Here is a 19,342-nt window from a genome sequence, read left to right on the forward strand (position 1 = left end):
CTCAATTATGTCAAAATCAATATTATTCACTGAATTATAGTTGAAATTTTATTCATTTCGCAAATTATATATAATTAGGGGTTTGGGTATAGCATTTAGCGGTTGTGGGAGAGTTTAATATGTAGGGGTTTGATTTCAGGTTGAAATCCTATACTACTTCGACATATGGAATAGAACAAACAAAAACTTTCTCTAAAATATATAGTAAAAACATTTATAGATTATATTTGGGTTTATGGTTTACTGATTAGGATTTAGAATTACTAATTAGGAGTTTGGGTATAGTATTTAGCGGTTGGGGGAGGGTTTAATATGTAGGGATTAAATGTTGGTTGAAACCCTATAGTACTTCAACGATATGGAATATAACACACACATACTTTATTTCAAAAATATAGTAAAAATATTTATTAATTATATTTGGGTTTATAGTTTACTGATTAGGGTTTATAGTTTACTGATTAGGGTTTTGGGTAGAGTTTTAGCGGCTGTGGAAAAGTTTAATATGTAGGGGTGAAAAATCAGGTTGGGATCCTATCATACTTCTAAATATAGGGTTTAGTGATTGAGATTTAGGGTTTAGTATTTAGAATGTGAAATATATAGTTGGGGCCATCATTAACTTTTTCCATGAAACAATAGACATTTTTATTATTTCACAAATATATACTATGTTATTTATTTTGTTCTAATCTATTTGAGTTTAAGATTTATATTTGGGTTTATGGTTTATATTTGAGTTTATAATTTATTGATTATAGTTTAGAGTTTAGTATTTAGGGGTTGGGGTATGGTTGATATAAGGATGAATATATATGGGTTAAGGTTGGGGTAATGTTTAGTATTAGGGTATGTGGGTGAGATTATAATTTTATAATATTTCGGTGACGTGGAATAGCACACACAATACATATGTGTATGGTCAATAAACGGCTGACGTGAAGGGTTTGTTCTTCTTTCTTCTGAAATAATTTTTAGACACACCTACCATATATTATAGAGATACATAGGTATATATGACACATTTTTACAGGACAATGGCAAAAAATAAGGGTGTAACCGGATGAATTAGGATATAAATGTTAGTTTTTTCATTATGTCAAAATCATAACGATTTACTTAATTATCATTCCAAAATCGGCTGTTTTATTCTAAAATCTATTTCAGAATGAATAATAAAGTATTATTAAAGATGCTCTAAAGACAACCAAATAACCCGATTAGTTTTACATTGACCTATTTGACCCAGAGAAAGTTTTTGACATACGATATGTTGTTTGATTAAACATTACGTTAAAATGATTTTTTGGGGATAAATACTAGAAGAGGGGATAGCATTTAAATTTGAAATGAAAATATTTTTTTTGGCAAATCTGAAAGTTAAATACTTGCTTTTTTGGCAAAACTGAAAGTTCCATTCTTGTTTTTTTTGGCAAATCTGGAACTTAAGACGGGAAGAGGCTTTTGTATACAAAATTAGAAGCACTAAGATGGCCTATGAAAAACATGCTTCAACATTCGACATGTCAGAACTTCGGGACAAATTGCAAGAATTTATTTGCATGCAATGATAAAGAAATCCTAAACTTGACCAAGTTTTACAACATAATTGGAGGCGATATGGATTTTTCAGATATGTTTTCCGGAATTCAAGATATCTCACATCCCAAGAACGCAAAATGAAATTGCTGATTCTTTAGCTAGGTGTACACGGTCTTTCCATAAAGAGCTTTGTTTCAATGCTTGTTCTATTCCGGTCTAGTTATCCATACCATCCCAAGTTTGAGTAATAAAATAGTTGTTTGTCGTAAAGATTTTTTTTAATAACAGATTAGTACTATACTTTAAGGAAATTTTCCCAATAACCAATAATTCTAAACATCTAATTGATTTTTAAGGTAATTCTAGCTTTACTTAAAATTTAATATCACTTTTCAAATTTACCTTAAATGAGAACAATTTTCATAAATACCTTATGTTTATTATGAAAAAGGAAAAAATAACCTTCCTAAATCATTTATAATTGTTTAAGAATGATTTGTAAAAAATTAAAAGGTTTTTGATAAAATGACCTACAATTTGAGGTCAAATGCGAACATAAAACTTTTTTTTGTCAACAATATTTTGCCAAAAAAATTCAGCATAATCCTTAACTATTCCAAATATTTACAAAATCTTATTATTGTTTAATTTATTTTATTTTGAAAAATGTTTAAAACCGATAAACGCCCTAAGTATTTTTTTTACTTATTTACAATAATACCATTATCATAAATTTCTTCGACCACCATGAACAATGAATTTGAAGCTTTAAAATCTCAGATATTGAATTTATGTTTCTTTTTTTTTCCTAGTCTACACCAACAAACCTTCATTTCCTCTCTATTTTCTTCTAAAAAAATTATCAGTATTCATTCTCAAGAAAACAACTTTCATAACCTTCATTTTCAAGAAGACAACATAATCCTTAATTGTTCCAAATAATTACTGTACCATTTTCCAAATGTTCCGACTCAATTTTATAAGGCTATCAGTTTATGGAATATAATGATACTAGATAATAATCCGTACACTACATTTTATTAAATATTTGTTAAAAGTATATTTTTAAATAATAACAAAAGAATAAATTATAATTAATGATAAATATTTAAATTTTATCAGTTCTGATATATATTTCAAAATTTTGAAATTAAAGTATTTTTGAATTTTTTTATACGATGTAGAGTTTAAATTAAGTGATATTAAAATAGATATATAGATATATAGATATATATATATATATATATATTATTAATTTGAATATATTAGATGATACTTTCTACTCATATCGGTTTATGATCATTTGTATCTTTTCATCAAAAAAATTCAACCATTGATCATTGTATATTTAAAGTGAGATTTTAACACTTTTTAGAAATATGTAGTCATTTTTAAAAATTCAAAGTTAGAAAAATCTATTTTTATTATATGATTTACTGATATTATTTAATTTATTTTAATAATATGAAATTAAAAAAAAAATGATAGGTGATACACAAATTGTTATCAAATATTTATTAATAAATATAATTAATTTTCCTATATCTTTTAAATCATATTAGGTAATTGCATAGTTTTATTTAAACAATGCATGAAGAAGATTTTTCGCAGATTACTAACTATGGTTTATTTTATGAGAAATGTAATATATGTTTAGAATCCCAAATACTTAATGACATATATTGTTATTATTCTAGTGAATTAAACATATTTCTCTAAGAAATCTAAGAGTCATTTTTTTAAAATACTTATTAATTAATATATAAGAGATGTAATATTTTATTCCATTAATTTTATAAAATTACTATTTACTTTGAATAAAATTAATGATAATTGCATAAATTCTAAAAAAATATATATTTTTTACCTTAATGTTGATGAGGAATAAATGAAATGATTTAATTCCATTTTTCATATCTTAGTCATCTTATTCCATTCTTCTTAATTTTATAAAAAATCTGAAGAATATTTCACTAATGGGCCGAGGTTCAGGCCCAGATACTTATATTCATAACACGATGGCACAATCCATTGCCGTTTCTTACATCGTAGCCATTACCTAACTCTCCGATTATAAAACCCTAGCTGCCTCGGAACAGAGTTCCTCTTCGAGAACTCAGTTTTCAATCCCCATTTCGAAAAAATGAAACCTTCTCAAAAGAGAGGTCGCAAACACAAACGACAAGATGCTTCATCCGCGGAAAACGGCGGCGGCGAGGTTAAAGACGCTTCCTTGAACGAATCTCCGTTGCCTCTATCCCCTGAGCCTGTTTCAGCCTCCGAGACAAACCCATCTCCGTCGCGACGCAACCGCGGGAGAGGCAAAAAACGCCGGTTGAACAACCAATCCGAACCCACCGGCGGAATTAGCCAGCGATTGTCTCTTCCTCAAAACGGCGATTGCAGCAATGGCCGTATTGTTTCGGGAGCGATGACATCGGAGTCGATTCCCGCTGCTCCGAGCTGGGAGACTGTGGTGAAAGTCGTGCCTTCGATGGACGCTGTGGTGAAAGTCTTTTGCGTCCACACCGAGCCTAACTTCTCGCTGCCGTGGCAAAGGAAGCGGCAGTATAGCTCCGGTAGCAGTGGCTTCATCATCGGAGGGAGAAGGGTTTTGACTAATGCTCATTCTGTTGAGCATCATACGCAAGTGAAACTCAAGAAGCGTGGCTCTGACACTAAGTATTTAGCCACTGTGTTAGCCATTGGAACTGAATGCGACATTGGTATGAATCTTGTTTCTTGTTTATGCATTGCTTCTTGTAATTTTTGAGTTGCAAATTGCAATGGAACAGATTCTCCTTTGTTATTAGTTTATTGCAGATTGTGAAGTAATGGGGTTGATTAAACTTGGATTATTGCAGCTTTGTTGACACTTTCTTGTCGTTTGAGCTGTTTCTTTGTTGGATTATTGCAGCTTTCTTGACAGTTTCTTGTAGCTAGCATTGTTTCTTATAGTTTGAGTTGCAAGGGAACAGTTTCTCCTTTGTTAGTAGTTGAATTGATTTTACTTTTGTATTGTTGCAGCTTTGTTGACAGTTAATGATGATGAGTTTTGGGAAGGAGTGTCCCCTGTGGAGTTTGGAGACTTACCAGCTCTCCAAGATGCTGTGACTGTTGTTGGTTACCCAATTGGTGGAGACACAATCTCTGTCACAAGCGGTGTTGTTTCTCGGATGGAGATACTGTCTTATGTGCACGGCTCAACAGAGCTTTTGGGGTTGCAGATTGATGCGGCTATAAACTCTGGGAACTCTGGTGGTCCTGCGTTTAACGACAAGGGAAGATGTGTTGGCATTGCGTTTCAGTCGTTGAAACACGAAGATGCTGAGAACATTGGTTATGTCATACCTACGCCGGTGATTGGACATTTCATTCAAGATTACGAGAAGCATAATAAGTACACAGGTGCTTAAAGTCTCACCGATGATGACTCTGCTGTTTGGTATAGTACATGTGCTATGTTATCTCATACTTGTACTCTTTTAGGTTTTCCTGTTATTGGGATTGAGTGGCAGAAGATGGAGAATCCAGACTTGCGTAAGAAAATGGGAATGGAATCTCATCAAAAGGGAGTGCGGATAAGGAGAATCGAGCCTACAGCCCCAGAATCACAGGTTCTGAAGCCGTCTGATATCATACTTAGCTTTGACGGAGTTAATATTGCTAATGATGGAACTGGTAATGATTCTTACTTATTATCATTCATGGAACCAATGAGTGAGCTTCTATTTTGTTAAGTCTAGACATCCTTGGCTGTAACATTTTTGTATTCGTGTTTGGATATTTGTAGTTCCATTTAGGCATGGAGAACGAATTGGCTTTAGCTATCTGATATCTCAAAAGTACACTGGAGATTCTGCTCTTGTGAAGATTCTGCGTAACAAAGAGATTCTCGAGTTCAACATAAAACTTGCAATCCACAAGAAGTTAATCCCTGGTCACATAGGTGGCAAACCTCCTTCTTACTTCATCGTTGCTGGCTTTGTGTTTACAACTGTCTCTGTTCCTTATCTTCGCTCTGAGGTTCTCTCTCTCTTTCTCTCTCTCTCTTTCTCTCTCTCTTACACACACTTATCCATTTACAGATCTATATAAACCTTTTCCATTACTTTTGGTTTGCAGTATGGAAAAGAATATGAATTTGATGCACCTGTCAAGCTTTTGGATAAACATCTTCATGCAATGGCTCAGTCCGTGGACGAGCAGCTTGTTGTAGTTTCACAGGTTTGATTTCTTTTGGTAACTCCATATGCGTTTATTATTATTCCTCCTGTTTAATGTCCACAACCTCAACGTCCGTGTATTACTTGCAGGTTCTTGTTTCTGACATCAACATTGGTTATGAGGAGATTGTCAATACCCAGGTTTGTATAAATTGCATAATCATTTGTTACTTTGTTGATGCATTCATCAAGTCTAAATGTTTTAATCTCTGTGTAGGTTCTTGCTTTCAATGGCAAACCTGTGAAAAACTTGAAATGTTTGGCTGAGATGGTGGAGAACTGTGATGATGAATACATGGAGTTCAGTCTTGATTATGATCAGGTACTATTCTCTCTGATGGTTTCACTAACATTATACTTAGCCTTTTAGCTAAAACTATTTGGGGGACTTTCACAGATTGTTGTACTGCAAACCAAGACTGCAAAAGAGGCAACTTTAGATATTCTGACCACACATTGCATACCTTCTGCTATGTCTGATGATCTCAAGAATTGAACAAGAAACTGAAACAGTAGCAGCCATAAACAGACATGGAAGGAGAGAGAGATTTTGCTCCATGGAAGCCACACAAAAGCAAATACAGAGTCATGGAAGACAAAGAGCTTTGAAAGCTCAAACCATATCATTTATCTTCTTTGCTTCTTACTCTGTTACACTTTTGTACTAGGCAAAATATGCACTAGCTGGTTAAAAGACGAAGCATTGAAAAAGGTTTTTACGAAGCGTTGTGTGTTGTGTTTGCTACAATCTCGACATTGGTTCGGTTCCACCACTTGAACTGATTTTGAGAACCTAGAATCAGTAGTGGTTGACCCCCATCACACTGCCCTCAACACATGCATTTATAGTCAGAAAAATTGTGGATCCGTTAGTTGTTAGGTTATGTCATTATAACATTCGTTGAAACCAATGAATCAGTTTACCAACCAAGAACTAAGTTTCTTCCCCTTCTTTAAACTGAAATTCATTGGCTTTTAGTTAGGCGTGGGCATAATATCCAAAATCCAAACCGAACCAAAAAACCTCCAAAATTATATACAATATAATTATATGAAACATGAATATATACTTCAAATATTCAATTTCATATTTATTTTGATATGTTATCAATAATAAGTATTTAAAATTTAAATAACTACCTCAAATATTTAATTATATATAAATAAATAAATATTTCTTATGTTTTACTTTTTAATTTTAGATTTTATTTCGGATATATCCGAACTGATCTGATATAACCCGAAACCGAATGATATATATATGATTACTTTATAGGTTCTATGATGTGATACAAAACCGACCCGAACCCGACCCGACCCGATCCGTACTTGCAAATTTACTAGAATAGACTTAGGAGGTGTTATAAAAAAGAACCGAAATCCGAAAAACCTGACCCGCCAACGGACATCCGAACGCCCAAGCCTACTTTTAGTAGTGTCGATGAACACACTATTTTCAATTCAATAAAGCACTTTAAAGTGCTTGTGAATTGTGAATCCTTTAAATTCAGTTCTTTCTTAAATCCTTTCAATTCAGTTATGCATGTTTCCCGAGAAAACCCCAAATTTAAACCAAAAGAAAAATTGCTTGTAATTGTAGAAGTAGGGGTGGGCACGGGCCAAGTATCCGCTAAATTTTGGATACTTGATACTCGGCTTTACTTTACTTTTTCAAGACTTCAAATAATTAAATTTGCTATTTGTACTTGACTTGTTTAAATTGAGTTCTTGCCATATCAAATATTTTTCGAAATTTTGAATGTTTTCAACTTACGTGACTTGTTCCGTTACTTGATCAAATCTTTTAATTAAATATAAATGATTTGATTACTTAAACTATACGTGAATTTAAAATATTTGAAACTCAAACTACAACATAATTTGGATTGATAATTAGATTATTAGACGTCAATATATTAATAAGGATCTTCTATTTTAAATCACAAATCTCTATTTAGTTTTGCTCATAAAAATGTAAATGTCAACATTTATACTGAGTTTTGTTTATAAAGACATAAATGTTAACAACAAACATTTAATAGATATTAATTATTATATTAAACACGAGTAGCAAGTAACGAGTGAAGTAGTTACAAAAATAAATAATGAAGTACTCCATCCGTTTCACAATGTAAGTAGTTTGGACTAAAAACACTAATATTAAGAAAGTTGGTGCTTTAAAAAAAATAATATTTAATTAATTAGTTCAACCAATAAAAGAAAAGTTGATATTATTTGATTGGTTACACTATATCCAATAAATGTAAAAGTTATCAAGATATTTGAAAACTATTTACATTTTGAAACTAAATAACTTTTTTTAAACTAGTTACAATAAAAAAACAAGGGAGTATAATACTTGATTTGTCTTGCAAGTAGTAAGAATTCGATATTTGTTACTTAACTTGACGATAGAAAATATTTACATTTCATGTCGAATATGGGATTGCAAGCAGTAAAAATTCGATATTTGTTACTTAGCTTGACGATAGAAAATATTTACTTCTCAAGTCAAGTATGGGATAAGCAGTGGGTGTAAGCCGAGTACCGAGTAGTTATGCCAAGCCCAATATATTCTGGAGGACCACGTAGGTTCTTCTAACCAATGCATGCATACATACAACCAGATACACTATACACTAGATACCACTTACTTTCAGAAATGTTAGATATAATTTAAACTTTTCATTACTTTTTTCTTATTGTTTAAAATAATTATTTTTTGTGTTATTTAGTTTTGTCTATTTCGAGAATTGCTTGTTCGTATTTCAGATTTCACTATAAACATATACTTTATTAACAAAGTTATATTAAACATAAATAATTAGTATACTTAAAAAAAAACTACCATGATCTTTTATAAAAGTAGCTATTTTTTTTTAAATAATATCTTTCTAGTCTTAATTTGGAGTTTTTCTATTTTATTCATAATTTTAAAACGGTTAATGTGAGAAATAATTGTCATCTGATCAGAGCTTGGTTTAATTGTATGGAGAGTTGACAAAAAAAAAAGTTGTCGACCAGAGAAACCGTCTGAAGATCTATATCACAGTAGATTTTGACTCAGATTGGAGTAACTAGCTAGCTGAAGAAAGAAGAGGTACCGTAATTTAGATTTTGGTTTCCGAATAGGTTTATAGAAAGATTTAATGAACAATCTAAATGAATTATTGAAGTTACCCTCGTAATGGTTATTATGTTTAGGGAAAAATGAATTATTGAAGAGGAGATGGATATGGAAGCTATTAAGGCTCATGTTCTTGAACTGGGACTCGACTTAGATGCTACGGATGATTTGCTGGAGGCTTATGAGGAGACTGCTGAGGAAGATCTGATGGAACAGGAGGATGGAGGGAACGTTCAAGGAGGGGAGGCGATGAACTCTGGTGCAGAAGAGATGGAAACAGGCGCTGGAGAGTTAGCTAAGAAGACTGGATCTAGAAAGAGATTGTTCAAAGCCCCGACTGGAAATGCTGGAAGTGCCAAGATGCGTCTAGTTAGTGCTCTAGCATCTCCGCGTAAGCGTGGCGCAGCAAAGCCAGGAACTAAGGGTTCTTCAAACCCAAAAAATGGAATCCCTAAACCTTAGTTTATGAAGCTGAATTTAATTGTAGTTCGACCATGTAAGCAGGGTGTTGCTACTGGTCTTGATGGGGGTTTTTTCGTTTATTTAATAAGCTCTATGAGCAGATATAAGTTATTTGGGGCTATGGATTTTGTGGTCTTGGGTTTTCTTTTCAGGTCATGGTTGATGTTTAAGGTTTTGATGTTGGTTCTATGGAATAAAAATGGGAGTTTGGTTTTTGGGTCTTATGGTTTGATTGTGTTGATTACAAGTGTGCACTTGGATAGATGGGTGTTAGTTATATTTATGATTATTTCATGTACTGGCTCTAGCCGGGTGTTTGGTATTTGGTCTCATTGGTGTTTATTGGTTCGATGGGTTATGGTGTTTAAGCAAGGACAAGAGTGGTTTATACTAGTATCAGGAGAGCTACGTATACATTTGGTTTCTTCACACCAAATGTATTCCTTGCTCAAACAAAGAACGGAGGAAAATGCACAATGGAGGGGAAGACTCAATTCGTATATGCACATCTTTATGTTAAGAAGTTGCATTCAAGTGATAAAGGATGATGGATTTTTTTCTATGGATTATGGGTTATACTTTAGAGTTATTCAGAGATTATCAGTGGACAAAGACTCTCATAGCTTTATTATTGGGAAATGCACAGATAAGTATGAATTTAATTTTGGCTTTCGTTTGGTGCTTGGTTGGGATGTTTGGGCTACGGAGTTTTATCTGGACAATGAGTTATGATGGCGGCTGTTGTCTCTACATAAGGTTGATGGGTTGTTCGATACAGGTTTTATATGGGAGATATGGGAGACTGAAGTTACAAAGGTTATTGGGTATCATCAAACCTGTACTTAATGGCTCGACGGAGCATTTCAAATACCATTATATATGAAGATCTTAAGTTGGAATTGCAGAGGAATTGGAAGTCATTGGACAATAAGTTATCTACGGGAAATATGGCACCAACACAAACCAGAATTTCTGTTTTTATCGGAAACAAAACAGGATGTTGATTTTGTTCAACGATTCCAGACACATTTTGGTTATGATAATCTGGTCACGGTGGATCCAAACGGAAGAAGTGGGGGTCTTGCTCTACTTTATAATAATGAGTATCAAGTCAAAATTTTATATTCTAGCAACAGAATGATAGATGTGGAGGCGGTGGTCAAAGGAAAACAAGTCTTCCTTACGTTTGTCTATGGAGAGCCGGTACAAAAACTGAGAGAACAAGTCTGGGAGAGACTAACTCGGTATGGATTATCGAGGTCTGAACCTTGGTTTATTATTCGTGATCTAAATGAGATCACGGGGAACCATGTGAAGGATGGGGGAGCCTTAAGATGTGCAACGTCTTTCATCCCTTTTAACAACATGATCAGGAATAGTGGATTATTGGAATTCCCGGCTTGGGGTAATAAATTTTCATGGCAAGGAAAGAGGGGAAAAGGAAAAGGGGCAGTGACGGTTAGGTGTCGTTTGGACCGGGCCTTGGCTAATGAGGAATGACATACACTTTTCCCATGTTCCTATACAGAATACTTGAGGTTGGTGGGCTCTGATCATCGTCCGGTGGTAGCTTTTCTGGAGGATAGCTTATCAAGAAAGAAGAGGGGACAATTCAGGTTTGATAAGAGATGGATCGGACAGGAAGGCTTTATGGAATCAATTGTGATAGGCTAGACAGAAGACCAGGGAGGCAATACTGAGGATTTTGTTACTAAAATAAATAATTGTCGTCATGAAATTTCTTCATGGCGAAAAGACAATCAACCATATGGGAAGGACAAAACTAAGGATCTACAAAATGCATTTGAGGAAGTTCAATCGGATAACAATAGATCGCAAGAAAAGATTCTTGAGGTATCTAAGAAGTTACAAGAGGCTTATAAGGATGAAGAGGAATATTGGCATCAGAAAAGCCAAAACATGTGGCATTCATCTGGTGATCTTAATACCAAGTTCTATCATGCCCTTACAAAACAACGTCGGGTCCGGAACAAAATAGTAGGGCTTCATGATGAAATGGGTAATTGGATAACAGATGAGAATGGCATTGAAAAGCTGGCGGTTGATTACTTTGAAAGTCTTTTTAGAACTACTACTCTAACGGACTTTGATAATTTTCTGGAAGATATAGCACCGTCTATTTCTCCTCATATGAATCAAGTTTTACTGAGAGTAGCAACGGAGGATGAGGTCCAACGAGCTTTGTTTATGATGTACCCAGAAAAGGCACCAGGTCCGGATGGAATGACAGCGCTTTTCTTTCAACATGCCTGGCATGTTATTAAGAAGGATGTGATTGAGATGGTGAATAATTTTTTAGCTACGGGAGTTTTGGATCCAAAGTTAAATATTACTAATATTTGTATGATTCCGAAAGTAGAGAGGACTACAAGGATGACGGAACTGAGGCCGATAAGCCTATGTAATGTGGGTTATAAGATAATCTCGAAAGTGTTGTGTCAACGCCTAAAGAGTTGTCTACCACGATTGATATTGGAGACGCAGTCGTCTTTTGTGGAAAGCAGGTTAATATTGGATAATATTCTTATAGCGCATGAAATGTTTCATGGACTGAGAACCAATAAATCATGTCAAAATAAATTCATGACAATTAAAACGGATATGAGTAAGGCGTACGATAGGATAGAGTGGAGCTTTATTGAGGCCCTTCTCCAAAAAATGGGGTTTGATCCTCGCTGGATCAATTTAATGTTGGAATGTATTTCGTCGGTTCAATACATGGTTCTCCTTAATGGACAGCCACAAGGTCATTTAATTCCTCAGCGAGGCTTAAGGCAATGAGATCCTTTGTCTCCCTACTTATTTATTATGTGCACTGAGGCCTTAATTGTGAATATTAAGAAGGCAGAGAGAATGACACAATTAACTGCAATGAAGGTAGCAAGAGCTTGTCCAACAATCTCTCATCTACTATTTGCAGATGATAGTCTCTTCTTTTGCAAGGCAAATAAGGAGGAGTGTCAAACCATTCTTCGAATTTTAAAAGAGTACGAGGCTGTTTCAGGACAACAAATTAATTCCAGAAATCTTCAATTCAGTTTGGACATAAGATAGAAGAGACTAGTCGCCAGGAACTGAGAGATATTTTGGGTATTCAGAATTTAGGAGGGATGGGCTCCTATCTAGGGCTGCCCAAAAACATTGGGGGATCTAAGGTACAAGTGTTTGGCTTTGTACAAGATCGGCTGAATAATAGAGTTAATGGTTGGACCTTCATATTCTTTACTAAAGGAGGAAAAGAGGTGATTATCAAATCAGTGGTCACGGCACTGCCAAACCATGTGATGTCAGTCTATCGGTTACCAAAAGCCACAGTTAAAAAGCTAACGAGTGCAGTAGCTCATTTTTGGTGGAGTCCAGGTGGGAGCTCAAAAGGTATGCACTGGAAATCATGGGATAAATTGTGTGTGCCTAAAGACAATGGTGGTTTAGGTTTTAAGGACCTTATGGATTTTAACACAGTGATGCTTGGTAAGCAACTGTGGAGACTGATTGAGAAACCCAATTCTCTCTTTTCTAGAGTCTTTAAAGTACGGTACTATAGGAATACCTCACCCCTAGAACCGATCCGATCTTACTCTCCGTCATATGGCTGGAGGAGTATTATATCTGCTAGATCTTTGGTTTGTAAAGGACTAATTAAAATGGTGGGAACAGGGTCATCCATTTCCTTGTGGAATGATCCCTGGATCCCAGCCACTCGCCCAAGACCAGCAAACAAAAACCTTCACAACAGTTACCCTGACCTTACTGTGGATTCTCTCATTAATTCGGAATCCCGCACTTAGAATCTTCAGGCAATTAAGACATTGGTGGATCCTCAGGACGCAAAAATTATCGAAAGCATCCCCTTAAGTAGAAACCAAATGGAAGACAGGAATGGATGGCATTTCACTAACAATGGAAAATATTCGGTAAAATCAGGGTATCAAGTAGAACGGGTCTATCCTGATAAGGAAAAGCCACCAGAATTTTATGGGCCCACTATGGATACACTAAATGCTTTTTGTTAGGAAGTAAGGTGTCCACCGAAGATAAAACACTTCTTATGGCAAATTATTTCAGGTTGTATATCGGTAATGAAAAACCTCAACATGAGAGGAATTAAAGGGGATACATGTTGTGCCCGATGTGGAGATCCGGAGGAATCGATAAACCATGTGTTTTTCGAATGTCCTCCAGCACGTCAAGTGTGGACATTATCTAAGATACCATCGAATCGCAATATGTTTCCCATCAGTTCTCTCTTTGGTAATATGAATTATCTTTTTTGGAGAGTGAATCCTAAGATGGATGATCACCAATTTGCATGGATAACATCGTATATCTGGAAAGCTCGGAATAATAAAGTGTTTAGTAATCTGGATATTGATCCAACAGAAACACTTAAATTGGCAGAATTGGAATCAGCTCTTTGGGCCGAGGCACATGTACTCAATCATCAGAAGAGGAACCAACAGGTCCAGGTTAGACCCATGATACAAATTCCAGGACGTTGGTGCTTTATAGATGGTTCTTGGAAAGATAAGAAATTATTATCGGGACAAGGATGGTATAGCACCATACCGGGATTTGATGGTTTATTAGGAGCAAGGAATGTAAGGGCATGTCTTTCACCTCTTCATTCGGAGATGGAAGCTTTAATTTGGGCAATGAAGTGTATGAAGAATTTAAGACAGTTTCAGGTTACATTTGCAACGGATTGTTCTCAATTGGTGAAGATGGTTTCGGAACCAGAAGAATGGCCAGCATTTGGAAGTTATCTGGAAGATATCAAACTTCTACGAAGGAGTTTCCACAACTCAGATATTGTTCATATACCTCGTACGGAGAATCGAAGAGCAGATATTTTAGCATGCAGTGCTAGAAGACAGTCGTCTTTCGTCGTTCACATGGATGCGGAGTTGCCGATTTGGTTCACATAGTCTATATGAGACTGTGAATTTCTTGTTGTCAAAAAAAAAAAAAGAATTATGTTTATTATAGTGTTTTAGTCATTTTATGGAAATATAATGTTCAACTAGATTTTCAGCTGGAAACACACATGCTTATTTTTTTGCTAAGTTTTTAATTTAATAAAATAAAATATTTATCTATAATTTCTCTCGATATATGTAGATTTTTTAAAAAAGTTTTTGAAAATATTTATTATATTTATAAATGTCACTATAATTTGGAATATATACTTAAAAGATCAAAGAATTTTCATTTTCTGTTTTATTAATCAAAGCAAAATTAATATTATATCTAATAATTTTAATAACAAATAGGAAATTTCGTAAACTAGTTTCTAAAATGAACTGATTTTTTAGCTTGTTATAATAGAAAGAATATAAATTCATTTAAAATATTATGAGTAAATTGATATTCTTACTTTTATTGAAAATCTAAAAAAATTGTAGATTTTCAGTGGCATAAATGGTAAATCACAAGTTAAATAAATATTAGTTTTATAGTATTTTTATGGAAAAAATAGGAGATAAATTTAAATAAAGAAATTGGTTTGACAACAAAAATATCAAAAATATGTGCTGAATTCAAACTTTTGGTGAATGGATATATATATATATATATATATATAAACTTTTGGATTATATCCCATTACAAAATTCACATAGTTACTATAAACTAAGCACCATGACCTATATAAGTATTTGCCAAGTAACTGAGAAACATATTGAAAGCAAACAGCAAAATCCGAACAAACCTGAATCTGCATGAATCATATGAGGTGGTAACGCCTTATAGGATACTCGTTTTTGTGAATTGGTTTCACCAAATTAAAGGGTCAGTATTTTTGTTCAACACCAACATGGATGCTTCGATAAGAGTCAAGTTTTTGGTTGTGCATAATTAAAAGGGAAATTGTATTGTATATAAAAAAAAAACACTAACTAACTAAAGTTACACCATCTCTCCTCTTTTCTCTTCCTCTTTCTCTTTACCTTCTCTCTACAAAACTAATTTCCCTTATTTTTAGTTATTTCAGAAATAAACCCTAATTTAAACCAACCGAAATCAAATTTTGGAATTTTGGAATGACAAAGGTTTAAAATGATGGTATTCATATTACATAGATAATAGAATGTAATTACTAAGGAAAGAACAAAGTAGAGCAAAAGTATAAAAAAGATAGATATTAGGGGATACTTTGTTGTTAATTATAATAAAAATAATCTCTTTTTACAAAGTTTGGTGTAATAAAGAATACAAAGTTATTAGCTTTTAACTAGCCAAGAGAGGAGCATTTTGTGAATGAGACGATTATATGGTTCATAATACCATGTAAAATCCTATTTATATCATTAAGCCTCCTATCAAACTGTATAGTCGTCAAACATAAACAAGAAAATTGAGAGATGATATTACCTAGTATAGTGAGATATATGTATATATATATATATATATATATATATATATATATATAATCCGGCGAATTAGTGCTAGGCGTTTGTGTGTGATTAATAAAAAACATTTGTCTTCCACGCGTTTTAGTGATATATAAAAATATTTGTACACATCTTTCATGCTTTTTTTTTGTTGCTCAAGATACATCTTTCATGCTTGTATATAAAATCCATTTTAAAAGCTAAAATAATTTCCGTGGACCCGTAAGTTATTTTTCTTTTCGTCAACATAAGTTTCCTTTTTGCCTTTTCTCCTTTTCTCCTTTTCTCCTTTTCTCAACTAACAAGTAGCAACATTATTGAAATCTTGAAAATAAGCAATCTTATAAAGTGAAAGTAACGGTAGTTCTAAAAAAGGTAAATGATTTCATATGTAAAAAATTATAAAATTTAGAATAGAATATGAAAGAATGAAAGAATGAAGAGAATAGACGAACTATTTGTATATTTTTTGCTAGGAAAAATAAATAAGTACTTGTGTATTGTTTATCATTCTGTTTACAGTTATATATTTATATGAATACAATCAAGATACAGACCACATAAATAACATATGTGCATGTACGAGCGAGAGTAGGCCATCCATGCTGAGTCTCAAGTGGTTAAAGTGAATTCTGTGCGACAGAATAAATGTTGTGTAAAAATATTCTTTACAGCACCATTGTGAGTCACAAAATGTACGTTTTATAAAGAATCGTGCTGTTGGAGGTTAGAAATTGACTTATTTGATAGGTCTAGAACAAAATCACCAAAACCAAAAGACATCCTTTTGGTTATAGACAAACAAACCGAAACAGAATTTACGAGAGACAGAAATTGAAGCTATGGTCTTCTTAACTATTACATAAATAATCGAAAACAATATACAATAGTAAGAAATAAAAACAAAAACATATAAAAGAGAGATAGTCGAAGAAGGCTTTGTTGTTAAAATTTAAAAAAATTCTAGTTGTATAATGTAAACATGATATTTAGTAGCTTTTAATTTCCCAAAAGAGGAGCTTTTTGTGAAGGAGGCGACTCGATGCTTCCTAGTATGTTCACTTTAGCTTCCTTGGCCTTTCCCCACAATACCATGTAAAATCCTATTGCTATCAATATTCCTCCTATCAAACTGTTATTCAAACATAGCAAGAAAATTGAGAGATGATATTAGCTAGCATAATGAGATTAAAAACATTACTATAGACAAATAGAAGCAAAAGTTATGTGTTATACATTCCAAGGTAGATCGTCTCGCCGAGAAAAAGGGTAGTTGATGCGGCTGCAATCAATATAGATAACGGTTTGAACATCGACAAGTACACCGGTCCTTTGTGACTCACTGCCCATGTATGTATAATATAGTATGCCGAATTCAAAGCACCCTATGGTAAAAATGTATATCCCGTATATCATCATCAAGATTCAAGACCAAGAACAACGAGTAATTAATTAACAAACATCTAAGGCCAAAAATTATTTCACATATTTATGTAAGAATTACCACTGCAACAAGGCTGACCAAGGTGACGTCAAATCTTATGATCCATGCCTTCGAGTCATCTTTCTCGACTAAAAGACTAACGAATGCACACACAATGAGAATGCAAACATTGTGTACTAGCGTTACAACGACCGTAGATGGATATCGACTCATTGTGTGCGCCTATAAATACCCGAGTTATCATATATAATATATCTTGTTGACTGTATTAATATATAAGATGTAATGTACGTACCATAACAAGATAAGAGAAGGAGAGAAGGATATATTGAAGAGCAAGAAGGCCACCTCCAATAACCCAATCAGAGTGTGAAGACATAAGCACTGGACCGTGGTACAGAGTAACCACAAGTGCACCTATTATAGACAATAATGTTCCCAACACTTTGGCTACACTAGTCTCTTTTCTTATAGATATTTTCTCCATGCTATACCAAATAGTCCAAGTTAGTACAAACACTACTTATCTATCCTTTATTTTTTGTTCTATTATAAAGAAAAATGACTGTGTGAAGGTTATTAAACGAGAAGTGGTTAGTCGATAGCTTACCAATTAGTTCTGCCTCATACCCAACATACATACATAATATATATATATATATATATACTATTTTCATTTTCTTTGTTTCGTTGATATAATTTAATGGACATGTAACTAAATAAATAAAAATTTGTTGTCGTTTTTAGAAATCCTCTAAACACGTTTTCAATGATTTTTAAAAATTGTACACAAGTTTCATTATTAGATTATAAAATCCATTTAAAAGCTAATTCAATCGCGTGGACCCGTAATTATTGACTTCTGCGAAGACTTAAACAATAAGGAGATCTGTTTTTTCGTCAACATATATTTTTTTCCCCCTTTTCCCTTTTTTCAACTAACAACATTACGGAAACTTTCAAGCTTTCTATTGGACGACTTGAGATATAAGCATCTTGTAAAGTAAACGCAACAAACGTTCTATTAAAATAAATGATTTCATTCAATTAGAAAGTATTTGAGATATGTGGGAAATAAATTACCGGAAAATTATGGCGAGGATGAAGGTAAATGCAGGATTAACATTACTCATGGCCGAAGATAAAGTTGGTGAGCTGTATTTAATCCCATTGTACCCTGCGATTTGTGCTGCACTTCTGTTTTATTCTCAAAACAAATTAAAAAAGACACAAAAATAAAAGTAAGAATACTTCTTTACACTAAAAAGTAAGGGAACAAAAAATCTTGCAAAATAATGATCGAAGAAAAATAATTTGCTTGAATTTATCGTCATAGAAATGCTTCAAATAAAGTTTGTCTAGTTCTTTTAATAAGAACTTAACAACTTATAAAATCCATGTGAAGATAAAATCTTGAATTAATTAGGTAGCTCATATACATTATGCATACAATTACCATCTCTTGCTAAATGATACTGTACGGTTTCCAAATAGAAGAACTTACACAATAAGACCAAGAAGTCCCATTTTGTAAAGAACTGAGGAAGTCAACGGAGGAAGAGATCGTGATCTGTAAAGATGATAAAGCTATATAAGAGCAAGTTCTTATCAAATTTTTGGGAACAGAGTCAAACGAAAGAAGAAAACCTGAAGGAGAAGAAGGCAAGAGGAAGAAGAAGAAGAGATCCAAAAGCGTAGGAGTAAACAAGAACCACAAATGGGCTTAGTCCTTTGGAGGTCACCGATTTAACCAAAGTGTTTACTCCGACGTTAGAGAACTCCGTTAACACCATTGCCGTCAAGATCAAGCCATCTATGTTACATAATCTTCCCTCAGCCATCTTCAGTTCTTTCGCCTTTTTTTTTCTTGCTCTCTTTCTCTATCTGAAGAAGACCCTCTCTCTCTCTCTGGATTTTATATTTAGAAAAAGTATTATTTATTTGACCAAAAGAGTATATATTACACTCAAAAAGACAATTTTAAGTTTTTATTAACATAATATGGCAGTTCTCACTAGTAAAATAGTTTTTTAATCAAAATTTACTTTCTGTTAAAATCTAACTAAATAAGTGTATAATACACTAACTAAATCTAAGAAATATAATATACATTTTCTTAGTTAAGGAACAA

General features: G+C 33.5%; 3 protein-coding genes across 3 annotated transcripts; 2 read left to right on the forward strand and 1 right to left on the reverse strand.

The window, feature by feature from the left end:
* The first annotated feature begins 3,580 nt into the window (after nucleotides 1–3,580).
* LOC106390949 (protease Do-like 9) lies at nucleotides 3,581–6,491 on the forward strand. The gene is made up of 8 exons (XM_013831507.3): nucleotides 3,581–4,268; nucleotides 4,570–4,950; nucleotides 5,032–5,223; nucleotides 5,336–5,568; nucleotides 5,668–5,769; nucleotides 5,859–5,909; nucleotides 5,986–6,090; nucleotides 6,166–6,491. The coding sequence occupies exons 1-8, from the start codon at nucleotides 3,686–3,688 to the stop codon at nucleotides 6,262–6,264; spliced, it is 1,746 nt and encodes a 581-aa protein (XP_013686961.2). The 5' UTR covers nucleotides 3,581–3,685; the 3' UTR covers nucleotides 6,265–6,491.
* A 2,168-nt stretch (nucleotides 6,492–8,659) lies between these two features.
* LOC125585543 lies at nucleotides 8,660–9,578 on the forward strand. Its single transcript, XM_048754827.1, has 2 exons — nucleotides 8,660–8,868; nucleotides 8,973–9,578. The coding sequence occupies exon 2, from the start codon at nucleotides 8,998–9,000 to the stop codon at nucleotides 9,355–9,357; it is 360 nt and encodes a 119-aa protein (XP_048610784.1). The 5' UTR covers nucleotides 8,660–8,868; nucleotides 8,973–8,997; the 3' UTR covers nucleotides 9,358–9,578.
* Nucleotides 9,579–16,601: 7,023 nt separating this feature from the next.
* LOC106390951 (WAT1-related protein At5g40210) lies at nucleotides 16,602–19,123 on the reverse strand. Its single transcript, XM_013831512.3, has 7 exons — nucleotides 18,859–19,123; nucleotides 18,716–18,781; nucleotides 18,295–18,408; nucleotides 17,507–17,699; nucleotides 17,272–17,433; nucleotides 17,004–17,152; nucleotides 16,602–16,899 (listed from the first exon to the last, which is right to left on the reverse strand). Exons 1-7 carry the CDS (start codon nucleotides 19,050–19,052, stop codon nucleotides 16,767–16,769), a joined length of 1,011 nt encoding a protein of 336 aa, XP_013686966.1. The 5' UTR covers nucleotides 19,053–19,123; the 3' UTR covers nucleotides 16,602–16,766.
* Between the last annotated feature and the right edge of the window lie 219 nt (nucleotides 19,124–19,342).

This window comes from Brassica napus, chromosome C4, assembly GCF_020379485.1.
Source record: "Brassica napus cultivar Da-Ae chromosome C4, Da-Ae, whole genome shotgun sequence".
Taxonomy (NCBI): domain Eukaryota; kingdom Viridiplantae; phylum Streptophyta; class Magnoliopsida; order Brassicales; family Brassicaceae; genus Brassica; species Brassica napus.

What these genes read in the sequence shown, in the direction of transcription:
- LOC125585543 (XM_048754827.1), top strand. Translation starts at nt 8,998, where the DNA reads ATGGATATGGAAGCTATTAAGGCTCATGTTCTTGAACTGGGACTCGAC.
- LOC106390949 (XM_013831507.3), top strand. Translation starts at nt 3,686, where the DNA reads ATGAAACCTTCTCAAAAGAGAGGTCGCAAACACAAACGACAAGATGCT. An exon ending in TATTGCTAATGATGGAACTG is followed by an intron (nt 5,224 to 5,335) that starts GTAATGATTCTT and finishes GGATATTTGTAG; the next exon opens with TTCCATTTAGGCATGGAGAA. An exon ending in TTCCTTATCTTCGCTCTGAG is followed by an intron (nt 5,569 to 5,667) that starts GTTCTCTCTCTC and finishes TTTGGTTTGCAG; the next exon opens with TATGGAAAAGAATATGAATT.
- LOC106390951 (XM_013831512.3), bottom strand. Translation starts at nt 19,052, where the DNA reads ATGGCTGAGGGAAGATTATGTAACATAGATGGCTTGATCTTGACGGCA. An exon ending in ATCCTCGCCATAATTTTCCG is followed by an intron (nt 17,700 to 18,294) that starts GTAATTTATTTC and finishes TATTTGGTATAG; the next exon opens with CATGGAGAAAATATCTATAA. An exon ending in GAGACGATCTACCTTGGAAT is followed by an intron (nt 16,900 to 17,003) that starts GTATAACACATA and finishes TTTGAATAACAG; the next exon opens with TTTGATAGGAGGAATATTGA.